The sequence below is a fragment of the Leptopilina boulardi genome, unplaced genomic scaffold (genome assembly GCF_019393585.1).
Source record: "Leptopilina boulardi isolate dan_hultmark-lab unplaced genomic scaffold, ZJU_Lbou_2.1 LbouV2_318, whole genome shotgun sequence".
In the NCBI taxonomy this organism is placed as follows: Eukaryota; Metazoa; Arthropoda; class Insecta; order Hymenoptera; family Figitidae; genus Leptopilina; species Leptopilina boulardi.
Window position 1 is genome coordinate 420,024 of NW_026137883.1, and position 20,819 is coordinate 440,842.

At 32.3% G+C, this 20,819-nt stretch overlaps 6 protein-coding genes across 6 annotated transcripts; 3 read left to right on the forward strand and 3 right to left on the reverse strand.

The window, feature by feature from the left end:
• The first annotated feature begins 3,746 nt into the window (after positions 1 to 3,746).
• On the forward strand, positions 3,747 to 4,633 carry LOC127284088 (late histone H1-like). The gene has a single exon (XM_051309385.1). It carries the CDS (start codon positions 3,819 to 3,821, stop codon positions 4,431 to 4,433), a length of 615 nt encoding a protein of 204 aa, XP_051165342.1. The 5' UTR covers positions 3,747 to 3,818; the 3' UTR covers positions 4,434 to 4,633.
• Positions 4,634 to 5,128: 495 nt separating this feature from the next.
• On the reverse strand, positions 5,129 to 5,621 carry LOC127284093 (histone H3). The gene has a single exon (XM_051309389.1). The coding sequence runs from the start codon at positions 5,591 to 5,593 to the stop codon at positions 5,183 to 5,185; it is 411 nt and encodes a 136-aa protein (XP_051165346.1). The 5' UTR covers positions 5,594 to 5,621; the 3' UTR covers positions 5,129 to 5,182.
• A 153-nt stretch (positions 5,622 to 5,774) lies between these two features.
• LOC127284108 (histone H4) lies at positions 5,775 to 6,173 on the forward strand. The gene has a single exon (XM_051309404.1). The coding sequence runs from the start codon at positions 5,847 to 5,849 to the stop codon at positions 6,156 to 6,158; it is 312 nt and encodes a 103-aa protein (XP_051165361.1). The 5' UTR covers positions 5,775 to 5,846; the 3' UTR covers positions 6,159 to 6,173.
• Positions 6,174 to 8,005: 1,832 nt separating this feature from the next.
• Positions 8,006 to 8,452, reverse strand: LOC127284105 (histone H2B). Its single transcript, XM_051309400.1, has one exon. The coding sequence runs from the start codon at positions 8,402 to 8,404 to the stop codon at positions 8,033 to 8,035; it is 372 nt and encodes a 123-aa protein (XP_051165357.1). The 5' UTR covers positions 8,405 to 8,452; the 3' UTR covers positions 8,006 to 8,032.
• Positions 8,453 to 10,607: 2,155 nt separating this feature from the next.
• LOC127284095 (histone H2A) lies at positions 10,608 to 11,082 on the forward strand. The gene has a single exon (XM_051309391.1). The coding sequence runs from the start codon at positions 10,687 to 10,689 to the stop codon at positions 11,059 to 11,061; it is 375 nt and encodes a 124-aa protein (XP_051165348.1). The 5' UTR covers positions 10,608 to 10,686; the 3' UTR covers positions 11,062 to 11,082.
• Positions 11,083 to 16,552: 5,470 nt separating this feature from the next.
• On the reverse strand, positions 16,553 to 17,215 carry LOC127284086 (histone H1C-like). Its single transcript, XM_051309383.1, has one exon. It carries the CDS (start codon positions 17,206 to 17,208, stop codon positions 16,591 to 16,593), a length of 618 nt encoding a protein of 205 aa, XP_051165340.1. The 5' UTR covers positions 17,209 to 17,215; the 3' UTR covers positions 16,553 to 16,590.
• Positions 17,216 to 20,819: the final 3,604 nt, after the last annotated feature.

Below are 20,819 nucleotides of genomic sequence, written 5' to 3' on the forward strand. Positions count from 1 at the left end.
TGTGTGGAAATTTCGCATAAAATCACTTTTGGCCGAATTAAATGTTCTCGAAGTAATTGACAGAGACATTCCCGAACGGATCACGGATTCTTGGAATAAAAAAAAATATGATTGCTAAAAATACAATAATCCAATACTTGAGTGACACTTTTTTAAATTTTGCAAAAGATGAGGAATTTGCAAAAAACATCTTCACGAATCTCGACAGCATTTATGAACGGCGAAGCCTTGCCACGCAACTTGCCCTTCGAAAACAATAATTAAATTTGAAATTGCAGACTGATAAAAATCTTTTGGATCATTATTCACGCTTTGATGAAATTATAGCAGAACTCATATCTGCTGGTGCACGTTTAGATGAATTGGATAAAGTATCACATCTACTACTAACACTACTAAATACCTATGATGGTGTTATTACTGCCCTTGAGACTTTATCTGAAAATAACCTAAACCTTTCTTTTGTTAAAACACGATTACTTGATCATGAGGTGAAATTGAAAGCAGACAATAATACAAGTCCCAAAGTATTATACACTCAAAAAGGTTCGTCTTCCAAATCATCGCAAAATCAAACATGTCATCAAACAAAAAAGAACCATAACAATTTCAAAGCAAAATTTAATAAACAAAAGAATTTTAAAAATCCGAATTTTCACAAAAACAACGCTGAATAGACAATTCAAAAATACGAACATTGTGGTCGTACCAATCATATCAAAAGGGATTGCTATTATTTTAAGAAAATGAATGAAATCCAAAATACTCCTGTAGTGCAATCAGTTCAAGACACCGGTTTTGCCTTTATGTTAGACAGTACTTTTCTGCCTAAACAAGGTAAAAGTGAGATCGCTTTCATATTGGATTCTGGTGCAACCCATCATATAATCAATCGCTGTGATGTATTTGAAAACTGTGAAACACTAGATCCACTATTAAAATTATCTGTAGCTAAAAGTGACACGGCAATAACTGCAACAAGAAGAGGCTCAATAGGAATTACGACTAATCAAGGATTCACTTGAAAGTTTAATCTTTCTCAAAATGTCTATGGAAATTATGCAAATGTGAGTACTAAAACTAATGTTAATTACAAGATGTGGCACAAACGTTTAGGCCATATTAGTTCTGACAAATTTTGTCCAATTAAAAAGTACAATTTATCGGATGATGTTACTCACATTAGCAATTTAAATCCGACAAATTCACTTTGTGAACCTTACATTTACTCTAAACAAACCTGTCTCCCTTTTTCTAAACAAAAAGATAGAACATTCATAAATAGGTCACTGTATATAATTCATACTGATGTATGTGGGCCAATTACCCCGAGCACCATAAATAACAAAAATTACTTTGTAAATTTTATAGATAAATACACCCACTAAACAGTGACCTATTTATTAACTCAAAAATCAGAGGTTTTAGAAGCATTTAAAGATTTTGTTCCTAAGTGAGAAGCACAATTCAATCTAAAAATTGTTAAACTTTATTGTGACAATGGGGGAGAATATTTATCCCACCAATTCCAAAAATTTTGTAAAGAAAAAGGAATCAGTCATCATTTGACCGTGACTTATACCCCACAACAAAATGGTGCCGCAGAAAGAATGAACCGAACATTGGTTGAAAAAGCACGAGCAATGGTTATCACTTCCGATTTACAAAAATATTTTGGGGTGAGTCTGTTTTAATAGCCACATATTTAACTAATATATTACCAACTAAAGCGTTGCCCAATGACAAAACACCATATGAATTATGGCATGATAAAAAGCCTAAGATGGATCATTTAAGGGTTTTTGGACCAACTGCATATGTTTTAGAAAAGAGTAGAAAAAGAAAATTTTACCATAGATCCTTTAAATGCATCCTGGTGGGATATGAGCCTAGCGGTTATAAACTATGGGATGTAAATAGTAGTAAATTTATCACTGCTCGCGATGTTATTGTTGACGAGATAGATTTTAAAACTACTACACTTAGTGAGTCCTCGGATACAAATATTGAAAATATAATTAATAAAAAAACAAAAACTTCTGAGATCGAATCAGATGAATTGGTTGCCCCTATTGAAGATAATGATTCATCAAAATTACCACATCTTGGATCCTACATCTTGGATCCCACATCTTGGATCCCACATCTTGGATCCTACATCTTGGATCCCACATTCTGGATCCCACATCTTGGATCCCACATCTTGGATCCCACATCTTGGATCCCACATCTTGGATCCCACATCTTGGATCCCACATCTTGGATCCCACATCTTGGATCCCACATCTTGGATCCCACATCTTGGATCCCACATCTTGGATCCCACATCTTGGATCCCACATCTTGGATCCCACATCTTGGATCCCACATCTTGGATCCCACATCTTGGATCCCACATCTTGGATCCCACATCTTGGATCCCACATCTTGGATCCCACATCTTGGATCCCACATCTTGGATCCCACATCTTGGATCTCACATCTTGGATCCCACATCTTGGATCCCACATCTTGGATCCCACATCTTGGATCCCACATCTTGGATCCCACATCTTGGATCCCACATCTTGGATCCCACATCTTGGATCCCACATCTTGGATCCCACATCTTGGATCCCACATCTTGGATCCCACATCTTGGATCCCACATCTTGGATCCCACATCTTGGATCCCACATCTTGGATCCCACATCTTGGATCCCACATCTTGGATCCCACATCTTGGATCCCACATCTTGGATCCCACATCTTGGATCCCACATCTTGGATCCCACATCTTGGATCCCACATCTTGGATCCCACATCTTGGATCCCACATCTTGGATCCCACATCTTGGATCCCACATCTTGGATCCCACATCTTGGATCCCACATCTTGGATCCCACATCTTGGATCCCACATCTTGGATCCCACATCTTGGATCCCACATCTTGCATCCCACATCTTGGATCCCACATCTTGGATCCCACATCTTGGATCCCACATCTTGGATCCCACATCTTGGATCCCACATCTTGGATCCCACATCTTGGATCCCACATCTTGGATCCCACATCTTGGATCCCACATCTTGGATCCCACATCTTGGATCCCACATCTTGGATCCCACATCTTGGATCCCACATCTTGGATCCCACATCCTGGATCCCACATCCTGGATCCTGCACCTTGTATCCCACATCTTGTATCAAACATTCTGGATCCCACATCTTGTATCCTGCACCTTGTATCTCACCTATTATTCAAAGTAATATTGACAGTGTTCGATGCATAGAGTTTGAACTAGTTTTTTATTTGTGTAATTTTTCACTATCTAAATTAATTTAAAAATTTACTAACAATATATTGATAGCAATGCTAATAGTATAAAGTATAGATTATTAAACTCCATTTACAAAAAGAGTAATTAGAATTCTTTGTTTTACATTTTTGCAAAATAATTTGAGACAGTATAGAAAATATAGTCTTGGTATATGTACAATTTTACCGACACATAATATATTTATCAAAATTAAATTCTTTTTCTTTAAAGTAACAATTAGTATTCAATTGAAATCAAAGTGATTTATAACCTCATTTAAAAATGTTAATAGTTAAATTAATAAGAAGTTTTTTAAAGCAGTACATATGTTACCCAAATTCTGAACAGCATGCGACGCACAAGCGGAGTAGTCTTTCTTCACCGTCCGTGTAGTTCACTAAGTCATCGATCGCCTGTGGAAATTTTCATTTCTGTCTTGCCAGTTGCACTGAGAGGATTAGAATATTTATTCAACTTTTCTTTAAATATTCAACAAATATATTTTGTTTATTCGAAATGGCAGATAAAGTAGAATCTCCAGCTGTACCTGCAGTTGCAACTCCTAAGAAGGCGGCAACTCCTAAGGCGAAGCAACCTCGCACAAAAGCCGCTCACCCACCAGCATCTGAAATGGTAGTTGCAGCTATCACAGCTTTGAAGGAAAAAGGCGGTTCTTCTCTACAAGCCATCAAGAAGTACATTGCTGGTACTTATGCAGTTGATGTTGAGAAGCAAGCGACTTTTATCAGGAAGTATCTTAAAGCTGCTGTTGCCAACAAGACGCTTATTCAAACCAAGGGAAAAGGTGCTGCAGGATCCTTCAAATTGAATGTCGCCAAAGCTGAGGCCAAGGCAAAAACCAAGACTGCTACAGCTAAACCTAAAGCTGCTGCATCCAAGGCTAAGAAAGTAGCATCTCCGAAGAAGGCTGTAGCTGCCAAGGCCAAGAAAGCTGTTGCCGAGAAGAAAAAGACTCCTAAGGTTGCAGCCAAACCACCAAAGGCCAAGTCTACCACTGCCAAGCCTAAGGTGACCAAGGCTTCTCCCAAGAAAGCAAAGGCACCTGTTGCCGTCAAGAAAGCTGCACCAAAACCCAAAAAGACAGTGGCAAAGAAAGTTGCAAAAAAATAAGGAGGGAATGTTATATGACAGTAACATTTTCACAACTCGTCGATAACAAACGGCCCTTTTCAGGGCCACAAAATATTTTTTACGTAATGGTTTGTTTTGTTCTTTCAACAAATATTTTATTAAAATACAAATAAATTGCTAAATTACACTAAGTATTATTTTATAATACAATTAAATCAAAATAAAAATTTATTCAGAACTTTAGGGACAACATTAATTTTTCTCCTATTATTTTTGATGAAACATGTTTTTGTTAATATTTTTTGTAGTAAATTTATTTATTTTTTCGAGGCAATATGTCAGATAAATGCTGTAATTTACAAGTACATATTAAATTAATGTAACTGCACTCAAAAAATTATAATAGATTGGACTACAATTAAGTACTCTGCCTAGTACAATAGGTCCTCAACTCAATTTAAAAAGTAGAATTCACTATAAGAATTTAGTTGATAGAATGATGTTTTGCAGTTGTTTTAGTATTTTTGTAGTTGATCCAACTACAATTTTTAGTAAATTGATCAGCTAATCATTAACTCCATAAAATATATTTAGACAAAATGATAATTTAGTTATAATTTATCTAATAGTTCATAAACATATCAAAATATTTGTAAACTAGAAGTAAAATGCTTCAAATTTATCTTAATAAATTATTTTTTATAATGTTAAACCAAAATAATTTCAACGTAAAAAAATGTGTTGGCCCTGAAAAGGGCCGATTGTGTTTGGAAGGTGTTATAAAAAATTTAAGCACGTTCTCCTCGGATACGACGAGCCAATTGGATGTCTTTTGGCATGATGGTGACTCTCTTGGCGTGAATGGCGCACAAGTTGGTGTCTTCGAAGAGACCGACGAGGTAAGCCTCGCTAGCCTCCTGGAGAGCCATTACAGCAGAGCTCTGGAAACGCAAGTCGGTCTTGAAATCTTGAGCGATCTCACGGACCAAACGTTGGAAAGGAAGCTTGCGGATGAGGAGCTCAGTGCTCTTCTGGTAACGACGGATCTCACGGAGAGCGACGGTTCCTGGCCTGTAACGATGGGGTTTTTTCACTCCACCAGTTGCAGGCGCGCTCTTTCTGGCGGCCTTGGTGGCGAGTTGTTTCCTTGGTGCCTTACCACCGGTGGATTTACGAGCGGTTTGCTTGGTACGTGCCATGACGATGCTGTAAGTTCGGAGACTAACAAAACAATGATGTACGGCGGGGAAAATGCTGTATTTATGGACTTTTGACTCCGTTGTTCAATAAGTAACAAAAGGGAGGGGAAACTAGCAACACGATTGGTAGATTGAAATTGTGGTGGGAGATGTGTGCCACACGATGTTATAAAATAATGCTCACTTCCCTGGAAAAGCATTCTCAGTTTGTTCTTCGTTCGAGTTTGACGTACGAACTTTATTATCTGCAAAAATGACTGGTCGCGGAAAGGGAGGTAAAGGTTTGGGAAAAGGAGGAGCAAAGCGGCATCGCAAAGTTTTGCGTGATAACATCCAAGGTATCACCAAGCCAGCCATCCGTCGTTTGGCTCGTCGTGGTGGAGTGAAACGTATCTCCGGATTGATCTACGAGGAAACTCGTGGTGTTCTCAAAGTGTTCCTTGAGAACGTGATCCGTGACGCCGTCACTTACACCGAGCACGCCAAGAGGAAGACTGTCACCGCCATGGACGTCGTCTATGCTTTGAAACGTCAAGGCCGCACCCTTTACGGTTTCGGCGGTTAAATTTTCCTGTCATCTTATAAAACAATCGGCCCTTTTCAGGGCCACCAAATTTTCTAACTTTGGAATTCTTTTTTTTAAAACATGTTTTCAAGACAAAAAAATAGTTTCCTGTTGATAATTGCTTTTTATTGTTTCTGTAGACATTGATTTTTTCGAGTGTCAGTGCCATGGACGTAAGAAGTAAATGGACCCAGCACGTTGTATGTTTGATAGACAAGGGGGGTAAAACCGATCTTCGGTGAAGGGTGAGGCATTGGTGGAAGTACGTTGATTGGCCGTTTAGTACGCTTGCGCCGGCGCGCGTAATTTAAACGAATAACATAATTATAAAAAGTAACTTGTAATAAAATCCGTAAATTTCAATCTAAAAAAATATGTTTTTCAAAAAAGTGTCCATTAAATTAATTAATAACATTTTTCTGTAAATATTTAATATGAAACAGATATTTTCCAAATACAAAACAATATGCAATAAATAAAATATAACACGATATAATAATGTTATTAATAATACAAAATGAATTATAAAAAAATTAATAAAAATAAATTATGAATAGATACATTTAAAAGAAATATGATCAACTATTTCTATAAATAATGAAATTAATAATTAAAAAATGTCACATAAAAATTGTTAAAAACATAACCTGTACCGTGAACAAACAGAGAAACACGAGATAAATACTTACCTGTGATATGTCACATTTTTCTTATTTCCATTTGTTTTAATAGTCCGAGAATTTTCACACGTTTTAATAATGCATTTTTCATATTTTTTTACCATGTTTTACTTATTCTAAGATTATAATAGAATGCATAATTAAAACCGCTAGACACATTGTCAACAAACAATAGTCGATTTCCATTTTGCATCGTCTGCTATACACGACGCAATGTTCGACCAATCACAGAATTTCCACCAATTCATGCGCACTGAACAGTTCTCCTCTTACCTACATGAGTCCCCACCCCGCAACTTTGTGCTGGGTCCATTTACTTCTTACGTCCATGGTCAGTGCTCTAGTAAAAATTTAGTAACTTTTAATTTTAATAAAAAAGTCACAAAATTGTCACTAGAGTAGGGTGCAACAGTTTTATTAATTTAATTATAATTACATTTAATAATATTACATTTTAAAATTTGACATGAATTGTATTTTTAAATTTATTAGGGAGACCTGTTGATGATGCTTGTTACAGATTCCATTATTTTCACCAAACATTCTCATCTCTAAGAAATAGTGTTTGTGTTTTTGGGAGAAAAAAAATTTAGGAGAATTTATACTCTACCTGCAACGAGCGACTTTATTCTCGCTCGACTTTACTTTCGAATCGCACTAAACGTAAATAATGAAATATTAAACAATTGATGTAACATAATCTTTTATTTTTTTATTTCTTCTAAATGGAAATATTTAGATATTTGGAAAAAGCATGACTAAATTAAATTAATTCCTTCTTCTCAAATTCTTGTTTGAGTATCTCAATAATATAAACACTATGTATGAAATACTTTTTTTAAATACTTTTTTGGGTTTTCCCAAAGCAGCATACTCAAGAATAATACTTATATGGTTATAATAAAATACATAAGAATATTTTTGATCTCCAACATAAAAAAGGGTCTCGCGGTCTCGGTACATATACACTTTAATTATTTACGACAAAAATAGCTTTTCCCGGAGACAATTGTTAAAGTAATTTATAGTTAGCAGTTTAGCACAAAATGTATTATATTTTAAAATATAATGATGGAAAAAATAAATAAACTGCTTATATTGGCTTAAAAATGTTAAAGATAAAATTAATTCTTTCGTAAAAAAATTTGTTGGCCCTGAAAAGGGCCGATTGTTTTCGGAGATCAAGATTTAGATTTACTTGGAGCTGGTGTACTTAGTGACAGCCTTGGTGCCTTCAGAGACGGCGTGCTTGGCAAGTTCACCAGGAAGGAGAAGCCTGACAGCGGTTTGAATTTCCCGGGAGGTGATGGTGGACCTCTTGTTGTAGTGGGCCAAGCGGGAAGATTCAGCAGCGATACGTTCAAAGATGTCGTTGACGAAGCTGTTCATGATGCTCATGGCCTTGCTGGAGACTCCAGTGTCGGGATGAACTTGTTTCAACACCTTGTAGATGTAGATGGCATAACTTTCCTTCCTCTTGCGCTTCTTTTTCTTGTCAGTCTTGGTGATATTTTTTTGAGCCTTGCCGGCTTTTTTCACAGCTTTTCCACTTGCTTTAGGAGGCATTTTGGATATTCAGAGACAAACACGTGTAAACTCAATGAGAATACGGAGTGAATTGATGCTCGGCTGACTTTTTTTGACTTTGAAAACCATCTTTATTTATCTTTCAAAATTATACTTTTTACATAAAAAAATACATATATTTCTTAATTTTACTTAGGAAAAGTACTATATTCAGCGCCTGTTATGCATGTAAACTTGTCTGAATGTTTCTATATTGTGTTGTCTGTTGTTTGTGTTTTTTGTAGTATTTGTGTTCTTTCTTTGGGTAAAAAGGTTACGTAATTAAAAAACCCCATTAGAAAATTTTGTACTTAAAAAACTATGTGACTAGGAAAATATAACTATTCTTAATTCTAAAACTTAAAACTACATAAACTAAATAAATACTTTAACAAAAAAATAAACAGTGGTTTTATATAAAATAGATATGTCGTTTACAAAAAGATTATATAATTAACGCATACGGTAATTTGTGTTTCAGCCTGAATGGAGCCGTGTCTCTGGTATACATCCTAATATTATCTAATGCTTTATTTTCCGAAATTTGAAAGTTGTAAAATTTGTACGTTAAGTCTAGGATATCTAAAGTAATTTCGTCGATATCTAATTTTTCTCTAATTTTTGAATTTCTTGTTCTTGGTTTCGCTTTAGAAATGATTCTTAAAATCTTGTTTTCAAAAGTTATTGATGCTCGGCCTTTTTGCTTTTTAAAACCTCTTTATTTATCAAATTAAATACAGTAATATAATAAGAAAATATACATAATTTATAGATTTAAATTCTGCACCTGTTAGTTTATAAACTTATCAGAATATTTATATTTAGCTTAGTTTACACTTATTATAGAGTTCCTAAAGATAATTCTTATTTCATGAATTCTTATATTGGTAAAAAGGTCCATTGTAAAAAACCCATTAGATGATTATTATATAAATAAAATCTAAAGAATCAACAGTTATTAAAATATTAAATACAATAAAAAAGCTTACTAACTAAGGAAAATGTAAGTCGAAGTATTTACATAAATGATTACATTAATAATGAATACGGCAGTTTGTGTTTAATTTTAAAAGGCGCTGTTTCCTTAGTGTGAAGTACAAAATTTTCTAGTGCTTTAGCTTTTTGTATTTGATTATTATAGAAATTATCTGTTTGTTTATAGATTGTGTCATTAATATCTAAAATTTGTAAAATATTTTTAATTTCTATATTTGAAATTTTTGGTGAAACATTGGCAATTTTTCGTAGTATTTTATTTTCAAAAGTTGTAATTTTTTGAGTGTTTGCTCCACTCCATACAGGAATAGAATAAAGAACTCCTGATTTTATCAGGCTTTTATATAAGAGTACTTTGTTTTTAGCATTAAGTTTACTTTTCTGATTCATAAGACAATATAATAAACCAATTATTTTTTGACCTTTGGTGCACGCTTTAGTAATATGAGATTTATAGTTTAACCTATAATCCAAAGTTAGTCCCAAGTATTTAATACTGTTTGTTTTCTTAATTTCTATCTTATCTACTATAATTTTTAATTCATCCTCTTTATTCTCTTTTTTGCGTTTGCTAAATATTATAAATTCAGTTTTACTCGCATTTATTTTAAGTTTCCACTTGTGATAGTACCTCATGAGTATATCCAAATGTCTTTGTAAATATTCAACTGCTTTATATTTTTTCCAAGAAGTGGAAAAAATAGCTGTGTCATCTGCAAATATCGAGATTTTAGTATCTTTATTCTTTGGTATATCATTTAAATAATAAATAAATAATACTGGACCAAGGATAGACCCCTGAGGCACTCCCGCCGCAATGTTTTTATACTGCGACTTAGTATCGTCATAAACTACATTAAATTTCCTATTATTTAAATAACTTGTTAATAATTTATTTATGTACAATGGTAAACCTATTTTTGATAGTTTATAAATAAGGCCCCTGTGCCAGACGGAATCAAAAGCCTTTTCGATGTCAAGAAAAGCAGCTGCTGTATGCTTATTTCTATTAAAATTTGTTGTTATTTCATTTGTAACTCTAGCTAATTGTTTGATGCTCGGCCAACAAACCGGGTTTCTTTTATGTCCTGTCGCAGTGGCTATGCTACATTGTGATTGGTTCGTGCACTCGTTGTAAATGCCCACCTGTCACAGTATTGTGGTAGAAGAATAGTGGTGGGGGACCCTAATGGAAGTGCATAAATAGTCGATTTTACTGAAATTTTTGTATTAGTCATCCAACCTTTGAGTTGTTCGTTACGTTGCTACTAAACTAAATCGAAAAAATGTCCGGACGTGGAAAAGGAGGCAAAGTCAAGGGAAAGTCAAAGACTCGTTCCAACAGAGCTGGACTTCAATTCCCAGTTGGTCGTATCCATCGTCTCTTGCGCAAGGGAAACTACGCTGAGCGAGTTGGTGCTGGAGCTCCAGTCTACCTCGCAGCAGTAATGGAATACTTGGCTGCTGAAGTTTTGGAATTGGCAGGAAATGCCGCTCGCGACAACAAGAAGACCAGAATCATCCCCCGTCATCTCCAACTTGCCATCAGGAATGACGAGGAATTGAACAAACTTCTTTCTGGAGTCACCATCGCTCAGGGTGGTGTTCTTCCCAACATCCAGGCTGTTCTTTTGCCCAAGAAGACCGAAAAGAAAGCTTAAATCTCTACTCACATCCTCTTTCTAACAATCGGCCCTTTTCAGGGCCAACAAATATTTTTTACGTGTGAATCTTGAGTTTCTTGCATTATATTTTATATTCTAAGTATCTAAAACAAATGCGCGTGTTTTTCTTCTCCTACATAGCATGACTTCTTGCTATGAAGTTACTGTAAGGATATCTGTAGGGTTTGCTGATGTTCTAGAGTACTGAAATTTTTTATGCACATTGAGAACAGACAACCACACAATAATAATTAATAATTAATGTAAAAAATTATAAAAAATAACAAATTTATTAAATAAATCGGATAGGGATTTAAATCTTGTAACTTTACTTTTTCCTTATGGGGTTATATACAGTCAGGCGGTCAAAAAAATGCAGTTTTTCGATATTCTTTTTTTCAAAGGAATATTTATTTATTAAACCAGAAGTTTTTCTATATTGTTTTACATGTTTTTAAGTTTAAAAAAATATATTTAATTTGTAAAAATATTATTCTTTTTGGCCTCTATATCCAATCTCCCAAAGGTCCTCGTAAAAAAAGTGATCCGCGGTGAACATAATAGCGATTGACAAAATCATATAAAATCAAGAAGTCAAAAAGATTCTGTTATTGTATTAAAAAATGTAGTCCTTAAGGGCAAGTCCAACATGTGAAATGTAAACAAACATGAAATGTAAACAAACCATGCACATTTTTTCGCAGTTCTCATTTGCGTAGAAAATAAAAATTTGTCGTTTTCTTTATGAAAATGGTAAATTAATGTATTAAAGTTGGTAACTATACTTCATTTAACTAATTATATGAAAAAATAAGTATAATTACTCAAATGGTTTTTTTTTCGAAACCTTGAAAAAATTGCTAATTCAGTGCACTTTTCATTTCATTATAATTATACTTATTACTTCATATAATTAGTTAAATAAAGTATAGTAACCAACTTTAATACATTAATTTACCATTTTCATAAAGAAAACGACAATTTTTTATTTTCTACGCAAATGAGAACTGCGAAAAAATGTGCATGGTTTGTTTACATTTCATGTTTGTTTACATTTCACATGTTGGACATACCCTTAATCGAAGGAATTAAAAAAATATCACTTTTTGACAAAATGGCAGCTTCTAGAAAAAAAATATTCATTTTCAAGGAAAAAAATCGACTTCAAGTGTTGATTAAAATTATAATTTTAATTAAAAGATCTTCGATTAAGGACAGCAAAAAGTAGTTATTTAGCTTGTGTGAAAATTAGAGCTAAATCGGTTCAGTGGTTTTCGAGAAATCGTGTTCACCGATTTGAAAAACATAGTTTTGAGAAAAAGCGATTTTAAGTTTCACAAAAAGTTTACATTGAATTAAAATTTTTTTTCATACTTACATTGAATCGTCTATTCCAGGACCATATAATATATCTTCCATTCCAATTGCAGCTTCCAGAATTTCAATTTGATGTTGTCTTCGAAGAATTCTTCCCTCTCTGGTATTTTTCTATTCTATTCTTCTTATTCTTTTTCTGCATATAAGTGGGAATTCGGTCCAAGATTTATTCCTAATGCATCCATAACATATAATAGTGACATTGACCCTTCGTTGAAAATACAAGATGCGATAAATGCTGCCATTTCAACAATGTAGAAGCCACTTGGGATAATTTTTGGACTAATTTTACAAATCAGTTGGTTGTAGCTTTCGTTATTATTTTGCGTAAGGCAAATTATGAGACGTTCCTACTGCCGGAAAATGATTTAAGCGATTATTTTCAAACATTGACTTTAAATGGTTTCTCATTCTGTTATTTTCAGTTTCATAATTTATGCTGTTTGGCATTACGTTAAAAAATATAAATATTGCAAATGCTATTGCAGATACTCCACACTCAACACTACCAAAAGATTGTTGATCAACAGCTACAAAAACTACTGTAGGTTTAAAAGGGAACAATCAAAATAAATATTGCATTTGATGCACATTTAAACACCCCTCATTAAGGGTATCAAAAATATAAAGCCTTACTCCATCGTAATAGACACAAATCCAATGACCATAATTGTTATTACCGCTAAAAAGTATTCAAATGTGTTAATCACCTTCTTTAATTGGGACAATAAAATCAAGCATTTGTACAAACAAAGTACTTTGAATATTAAAAAAGAATTTGAATCTTTTCTTAATAAATCTTCAAATTTGTACATATGCATGTCATTTAACAATGCATTTCTATTTTCAATAATTTTGAAATCTTTATCACTTAAAATAACATCACAGTAAACTTGGTTGTATCTTTATCTATTGCAACGTTTTGATGCACATAAGTTATATCAAAAAGAGATCGTTTTGTGTATCCCGCAGTATTCACTGATATTCGAGAATATTCTACAATATTTCCATAGTTTCACGTCTATTCCAAAGTATTCCCAAATAATCTTTAATATTTTGACATATTTTATAATATTATCGCAGATAATACTAACAGTTTCAACTCAACTATCACTTTTTTACATTTGTCATTTTTAATTTAGCGCACTTTCGTAGTATTTCATTTACTTCGATAAAAAGCGTTGGAATCTACATGAACCGCGTTATTGTTTACGGTTATTTTATAGGTTACGTTCTGCCTCGGGTTGAGTTGAATATTTTTATTAAAAAATGGTTTCTATTTTAAAAAATATTTATTATACGTGTATTATATGTATTTAAATAAATTTTTATTAATTGTAGTATATATTTTTCAAATATCAATATAAAAAATTAATTTATATTATTTATCGAACCAAGATTTTATTTATTTTTTGCCTTCACTCAATTTTTCAAGTAATACTAATAAATAATAATAATTATTTCTATAATTTTTCGAAATATCAAATATTCATGTGTTTTTAATAACATACTAGCGATGTATTCCTCGCTCGCTAACGCTCGTTCGGTTAAAATTGTACTTATTGTTGTTTACTTATTGTAGCTTATGTATATTATATTTATAATTTATACTTTAAATTAATATCTTATTAATATTGTATAAAATTTATCATAAAATTGAAAAAAGATGTTACATAAAAATAGTTTGTAAGATTTTCTAAAAGCATATATGCAAAGTATTTTGATTTATTTGAAAATAATTGAAAATAGATTTTTCAAGGACGGTGTCGAGGTCACGGCGCCGGTGTCGTTTTTCGAAATTTGTTAACTTAATATAATAGAAGATATTCCCTTATATTCAAGCATATTCTTCGGTATTCTTTTTTATATTCCCGTATATTCAAATATATTCTTATTATTTCACCTATTCTCAAGTATTCAGTATTCCCAAGTATTCACAAGTATTCTTAAATATTCCTAAATATTCTCAGATATTCCTTGTTGGGAATATATTCTTCGTACGCCCAGAATCGAAGTTTTTCACCCCTCGACTTTTGCTTTTTATAAAAACGATTCAGAAAAAATTTAAAGAAAGAAAAAAAGATGAGTGCTGACATCTACCTTCTAAAAAGCTCGGCTATATTGATTTTAGGGTTGTGAGTCGTGAAACGTTTCATTGAAAGATTGAAACTTTCATTTGAAAGTTTCAATCTTTCACGGACGAAAATTTCATTAGTTTCATGAGACATTGGAGAACCAATAGTAAGCCTTCATGTGCACATGCGCAATAACGTAATAAATATTTCAGGTTAGGTCAAAAAATAAACTTGTGAAAAGTTAATTATAATAATAAAATGTTTTATATTTTATTATTATATCATAATTTTGCCTAGCTTTCGAACTGAAACCAGTTCATCTTCAGGGCTAAAAATTTAAACAAAATATCACATTAAATAATTTTTCAATCAAATAAACAATTTAAATATAATAAATATCTGTTCTAATTTTCGAGTAATCGTTGGTATGCTATTTTTATATATTATGATTATCGAGAGATATTTATTATATTTATTTAAACTGTTTTGATTGAAAAATTATTTAATGTCGTATTTTGTATGAAATGTTTATAGCTTTGAAAATGAACAGATTCCAGTTCAAAACGGAGGCAAAATTCTAATATAGTAATAAATCAAATATGACCAAAAAATCCGTTTTAAAACATTATTATTTCCAGTCGTTAAATTAATTAATATTATTATTAATAAGGATTTATTATGTATAATTTAAATATTCCCGCCTCTTTCTTTGAAACTTTGAAACGTTTCATGAAGCATTGAAACTTTCATGAAACTTTCATTCAACGAAAATTTCATGAAACTTTACAACCCTAATTGATTTTATCGACAAATTTTTTCTCATGCATTTTAGGTTATGTTTATAAGCTGTCACTTTTTAATTATCGAATTGCACATTGTCTTTGATTTTCTGTTATTTTCATTTTCAAATTAAATAGTGAAATGGTTTCCGCAATTGTACTATTACCAAAATATCTGAAAAAAATTCGTTTAATTTTGAGTCGATTCAATTCGGCCATGATTGATATAAATTCAATTAATTTTTTGCATCAAAAAATGAGACCGTTTCGTGTATCATTTCTAAAAATGATACACAAAACGATCTCTTTTTGATATAACTTATGTGCATCAAAACGTTGCAAAGATTTGATGCAATTTTTGGTCTCAATTTGATACTTTTAGGAAAACTGTGATCCTCTTTTATGTTGGCCATAGTATTTTCTTTTTGATGCATGAAAATCTAAATATCTTTAACCCTCTCTCTCACTCTCTCCATGGAGAGAGTTGCAACATAACCAATTTTGCCTTTTATCCAATACAACAAATTTTGCCTTTAATCCAATATAACCATTTTTGATTTTTATCCAATAAAACCTGCCTTTTATCCAAAATACTCAATTTTACCTTTAATCCAATACAACCATTTTTACTTTTCATCCAACATAACGAATTTTGCCTTTTATCTAATATAACCAATTTTGTCGTTTATCAAATATAACCAATTTCCAATATAAATATCAATCAATTCAATTTTTTTCAATAGTAAATTGTTCAAGTAATTAATTTACAAAATGAGGTAAAGAATCAGTTAAAAAATGTAACAGTACTTATTATATTCACGAAATTGACTTTATATTTACTACGAAGTTCACTTTATATACACAAGAGTCACAATATATACACTAAGTTTACTTTGTATCCACTCACATACAGTGAGTGAATTTATATATTAATTCAATAAATTAAAAATTAATTCACTGAAATACTGTATTTTTAAATCGAAAATATTTTACAAAATGCAATGTGACGAACTGGAACTCGTCAGAAGGTGGACATTTTATATACAAAGATGTACCAACCCTTGGACAATAGAACCTTTGTTAATGAGGATTAAGTCTGAGGACCCAAGTAATAATTTCTACTCTCCTACTTATTACATGCAAAAATAAAGATATACCAACCCTTGGACAATAGAAATAAATTGTTTTACAGATCAAAAGAAATTCCTTCGTTAAAAACGAGTAGTGGCCCTGAAAAGGGCCGTTTGTTTACAATCATCCTTTGAAAATGTCATAAGAATAACATTTTCACCTTCTTACTTCTTGGCAACCTTCTTTGCCGCGGGCTTTTTTGCTTTTGGTGCTGCAGCTTTCTTCGGGGAAGCTTTTGCCTTTTTTGGAGCAGCTTTAGTGGTTTTAGGTTTGGCAGCGGTGGATTTTGCCTTTGGTGGTTTTGCCGCAACTTTCGGGGTCTTCTTCTTTTCGGCAACAGCTTTCTTGGTCTTGGCTGCCACAGCCTTTTTCGGAGAAGCTGCTTTCTTAGCCTTAGGAGCAGCAGCTTTGGGTTTAGCAGCAGGAGTCTTAGCCTTGGGCTTAGTTTTACCTTCAGCCTTGGTGACGTTCAATTTGAAGGATCCTGCAGCTCCTTTTCCTTTAGTTTGGATCAAGGCCTTATTGGCAACTGCAGCTTTGAGGTACTTTCTGATGAAAGGGGCTTGCTTCTCGACATCGACTTTGTAGGTGGCAGCGATGTATTTCTTGATGGCTTGCAGGGAAGAGCCACCTCTTTCCTTCAAAGATGCGATGGCTGCATTAACCATCTCGGATGCTGGTGGATGACTGGCTTTAGCGCGTGGCTTTTTTGCCTTTGCAGCTGCAGCCTTTTTAGGAGTTGCAACTGCAGGCGCAGCTGGTGATTCTACTTTATCGGTCATTTCGATAATGAAACTATTCGAAAGAAAGTTTAAGAACTTTAGAAATACTCTCAATGCAACTGGTGAAAGAGAAATGTAAATTTTTGCCCTGACGATCGGTGACCTAGGCAATTGCACGGACGGTGGAGACAGACCCCTTCTCTCATTCACCACCTGCCGATCAAATTCGTGATAACTTGGGAACGACATTCAAAAAATTTGTTAACTTTTAAGTGTTAACGCTTTAATAAATTGTTGTAAATATCTTTAATTTCAATTAAACGATTATTGTACATTTTGACTAATTAAAAATGTTTTTTATTTTTACGTCATTCTTAGGTAGAATTAAACATTTTTCGAAGCTCTGCTTACATTGATCGAGCGTACCAAGTTTCAAAAATTGTTAAAAATATGTTAACAAATTCCATTGTTAAAAATTTGAGTTTTTAAATTAATTCTCTATTTGTTCCCCTTTACGAATATTTAATTTTTTTATATTTTAACAATATATTGAAGGTGTTACGAGTAGTTTAATTTTAGCATCAGTTCAAATTTGTGATTTGGAAGCGCAAACGTGTAGAATAAATGTCTTGATCAATAATGAAAAAAATTTAAACATTGTTTTAGCATTGTTATGTGTATAAATTTATACATTTTAAATTAATTTATCGCTTAAAGAATTTTTTTTTAGCCATGGACTTGAAAAATAAAAGAAAATTTACATGCTTCAATAAATAAGAGTTTATGTTTATATAGTTTATGTATATGGGCATATCTCTAGAAATTTTAAACTTTATGTTATCGCTCATTATGATACCTTAAGAATTTTTTTAATAATTTTTCAATACCATAATTTGACCAATTATAGGGCTTTTTAAATGTATCATGCGTTATATAATTTTTTTAGTTATGTAGGAAATGACGAACGTAAGTTAAAGTGGTGAAATCGACAGTTTCTAGTGTGTGATATTGACTGTTTTTTTTAGTTTATAGACTGTAACTATTTTAACGAAACATTGTGTGTCTTGTGGCTTGCAATAGAAGTAGGTGGGAGTGTAAAGAACTAATAAATCCATGAAACAATGATGTGCCTCAAATTGAATAAAAACTATGTAGCTTCAAACTTGCGAGACAACTTTTTCAAAATTTCTACAAGTTAGCAGTTAAACTGATATAACTTTTTTAACGAAGGTTTTTGAGTAACGGCACAACGGGATTATATTATCTACCTAATAAGAAGTAATTTGAACCAATACAGGAATGTGTGCCTCCTTTACACAAAGAATGCAATGACTTCAAACGTTAAATTTTAAAACGTAACTCAAATCAAAAAACCACATATTTAAAAAGCACATGTTGAATTTTGCTTCTAAATGCTCCCAACTCATTGTAATCTCTTCTCATGCATTATTAAAGTATACAGAAAAATAGTTAACCTTTGCACACTTCATTAAAACTGTATAATTAATAATGAATATAAACCTAAACTGTCCGACGCATAGTTTGTGAAGAAAAGTAAGTATTAACTAATAGATGTGTTTAAATCTGGCTGATATTTCTCACTCGAAGGTTTTTAGGGTCGCTGCGACTACTAATCTAAATTTTAAATTTTCTAAAATTCAAAATGGCGAATCTAATATGGCGGACGACTTTTTAAAAAAGTGATCCCATTGGCCTTAAATTTGTTACTCGGGGGTTTTTGGGGTCGCTGATTATGAATCTGAACTTTGTTTTTCAAAATTCAAAATGGCGGATCCAATATGGCGGATGACTTATAAAAAAAATTGATCCAATTGGCCTGAAATTCGTTACTCGGGGGTTTTTTGCGTCGCTGACTACGAATCTGAACTTAGTTTTACAAAATTCATAATGGCGGATTCAATATGGCGGATGACTTTTTACAAAATTGATCCCATTGGCCTAAAATTTGTTACTCGGGGGTTTATGGGGTCGCTGATTACGAATCTGAATTAAATTTTTCAAAATTCAAAATGGTAGATCCAAAATTGCAAACAAAATCTTTTAACAAATTTTTAAAAAATTCAAAAATTGTTATAAACTACATTTACTTATGACTTAATAAGCAATAGGACATAAAATTTTCGAAACTGTAGCATTTAATCATTTTAAAGGTGGTAGCGACCCAAAAAACCCCCGAGTAACAAATTTCAGACAAATTCGATCAATTTTTTAAAAAGTCGTCCGCCATATTGGATCCGCCATTTTGAATTTTGAAAAACTAACGTCGCATTTGTAATCAGCGACCAAAAAAATCCGCGAGTAACAAACAGTCAGTTTTAAACACATCTAGAGATTTTGGGCAGGTTTTTTGCAATAAGGCCCACTGTAATGCGTAACAATGTATAAAAATGAGTTACGCATATTTTTTTATAGTATTTGATCAATACTGAAGACAATAAAATTTGTTTCACAAATGTGCCCTGAAAAAAAAATTAATTTTTCTAATATCTCAAAGTTTAAAAGTTCTAGAGATATGCCCATATATGACCTAAACAATTAAAAGGCACCTTTCGTCCGAAAAAATAGATTTTTTATTGATTGGTGATTCTAATACAGAAAACTTTTTTCTAACAAAATCACCAATCAATGAAAAATTAATTTTATCGGACGTTAGGTCCCTTTTAACTGTTTAGGTCACATATATTTATTACTTTCAGCACATACTAATCTATAATGAATTTTAAAATTTCTTTTTTTTAATCTTGAAAAAAGGTAACAAATGAATTGTTTACGGAAATTATGTAACAAAAAAGTGATGAAAAACTGATAGTTCAAATCAACCCTATCAGCACGAGAACTTGCAGCAAACTTGCAGGGAATTTGCCGTAAGAAGATATTTTGTTACTTGCACCAAACTTGTTACATGTTTCAACTGCAATCTCGCACAACTTGCACGGCAAGCTTCCTGTACGTTTGTTTTTGCAATACTTTTTGTTGCAAGCTTTTGTTCTAACTGGAAATTAATGTGCAAAATAATTCGTTTGTATCTATTTAAATGTTTATTAATCTAAATTTTTCATCAATGATTGAAGCATTAATAGTTTAATATGTTGGTAAATTGAAACTTCTGTCAATTAAAATTTATATGAATTGAAATTCGATTAATCCTAAAAGTTATAAATTTTAAAAAATTCCACAAGGAAAAAATACGTTCGTGAATCATTAACAGAATAGTCTGCCACTTTGAGACGAGACATAAAATCGTTTAAAAGTTAAAAGTCTCTGTTTGTTACTATTTAGACAGAATTCACTGAATGTTCACTAAAATTTAGAAAACTGTTTGTTAAATTTTCTATGACTGTCAAAAAATATTTTTAAAACTAGACTTGATGTTTTTTGGGTTGTTGATTATGAATTTGAGGATCAAATGAATGATTTGAAAGTTATAGATTGCGAATGGTACATCTTTTTGCTATTATTTAATTATCTGATTCTGCCTTAGAATGTCCTTTCTTTAGGTTAACTTAAGACTTAACAAAGTGAAGAATAATGTGAAGTCTATTTTATTATTGATTATACTGTAATGAAGTGTTACTAAGCAAAGTTTGTTGTGAATATATTCTAGTAATTCATGGGTAACTGATCTTCGTTAAATAACCCCTATAAATCTG

Bases quoted from the DNA above. Each gene is read 5' to 3' on its own strand.
- LOC127284088 (XM_051309385.1), top strand. From the start codon at position 3,819: ATGGCAGATAAAGTAGAATCTCCAGCTGTACCTGCAGTTGCAACTCCT.
- LOC127284093 (XM_051309389.1), bottom strand. From the start codon at position 5,593: ATGGCACGTACCAAGCAAACCGCTCGTAAATCCACCGGTGGTAAGGCA.
- LOC127284108 (XM_051309404.1), top strand. From the start codon at position 5,847: ATGACTGGTCGCGGAAAGGGAGGTAAAGGTTTGGGAAAAGGAGGAGCA.
- LOC127284105 (XM_051309400.1), bottom strand. From the start codon at position 8,404: ATGCCTCCTAAAGCAAGTGGAAAAGCTGTGAAAAAAGCCGGCAAGGCT.
- LOC127284095 (XM_051309391.1), top strand. From the start codon at position 10,687: ATGTCCGGACGTGGAAAAGGAGGCAAAGTCAAGGGAAAGTCAAAGACT.
- LOC127284086 (XM_051309383.1), bottom strand. From the start codon at position 17,208: ATGACCGATAAAGTAGAATCACCAGCTGCGCCTGCAGTTGCAACTCCT.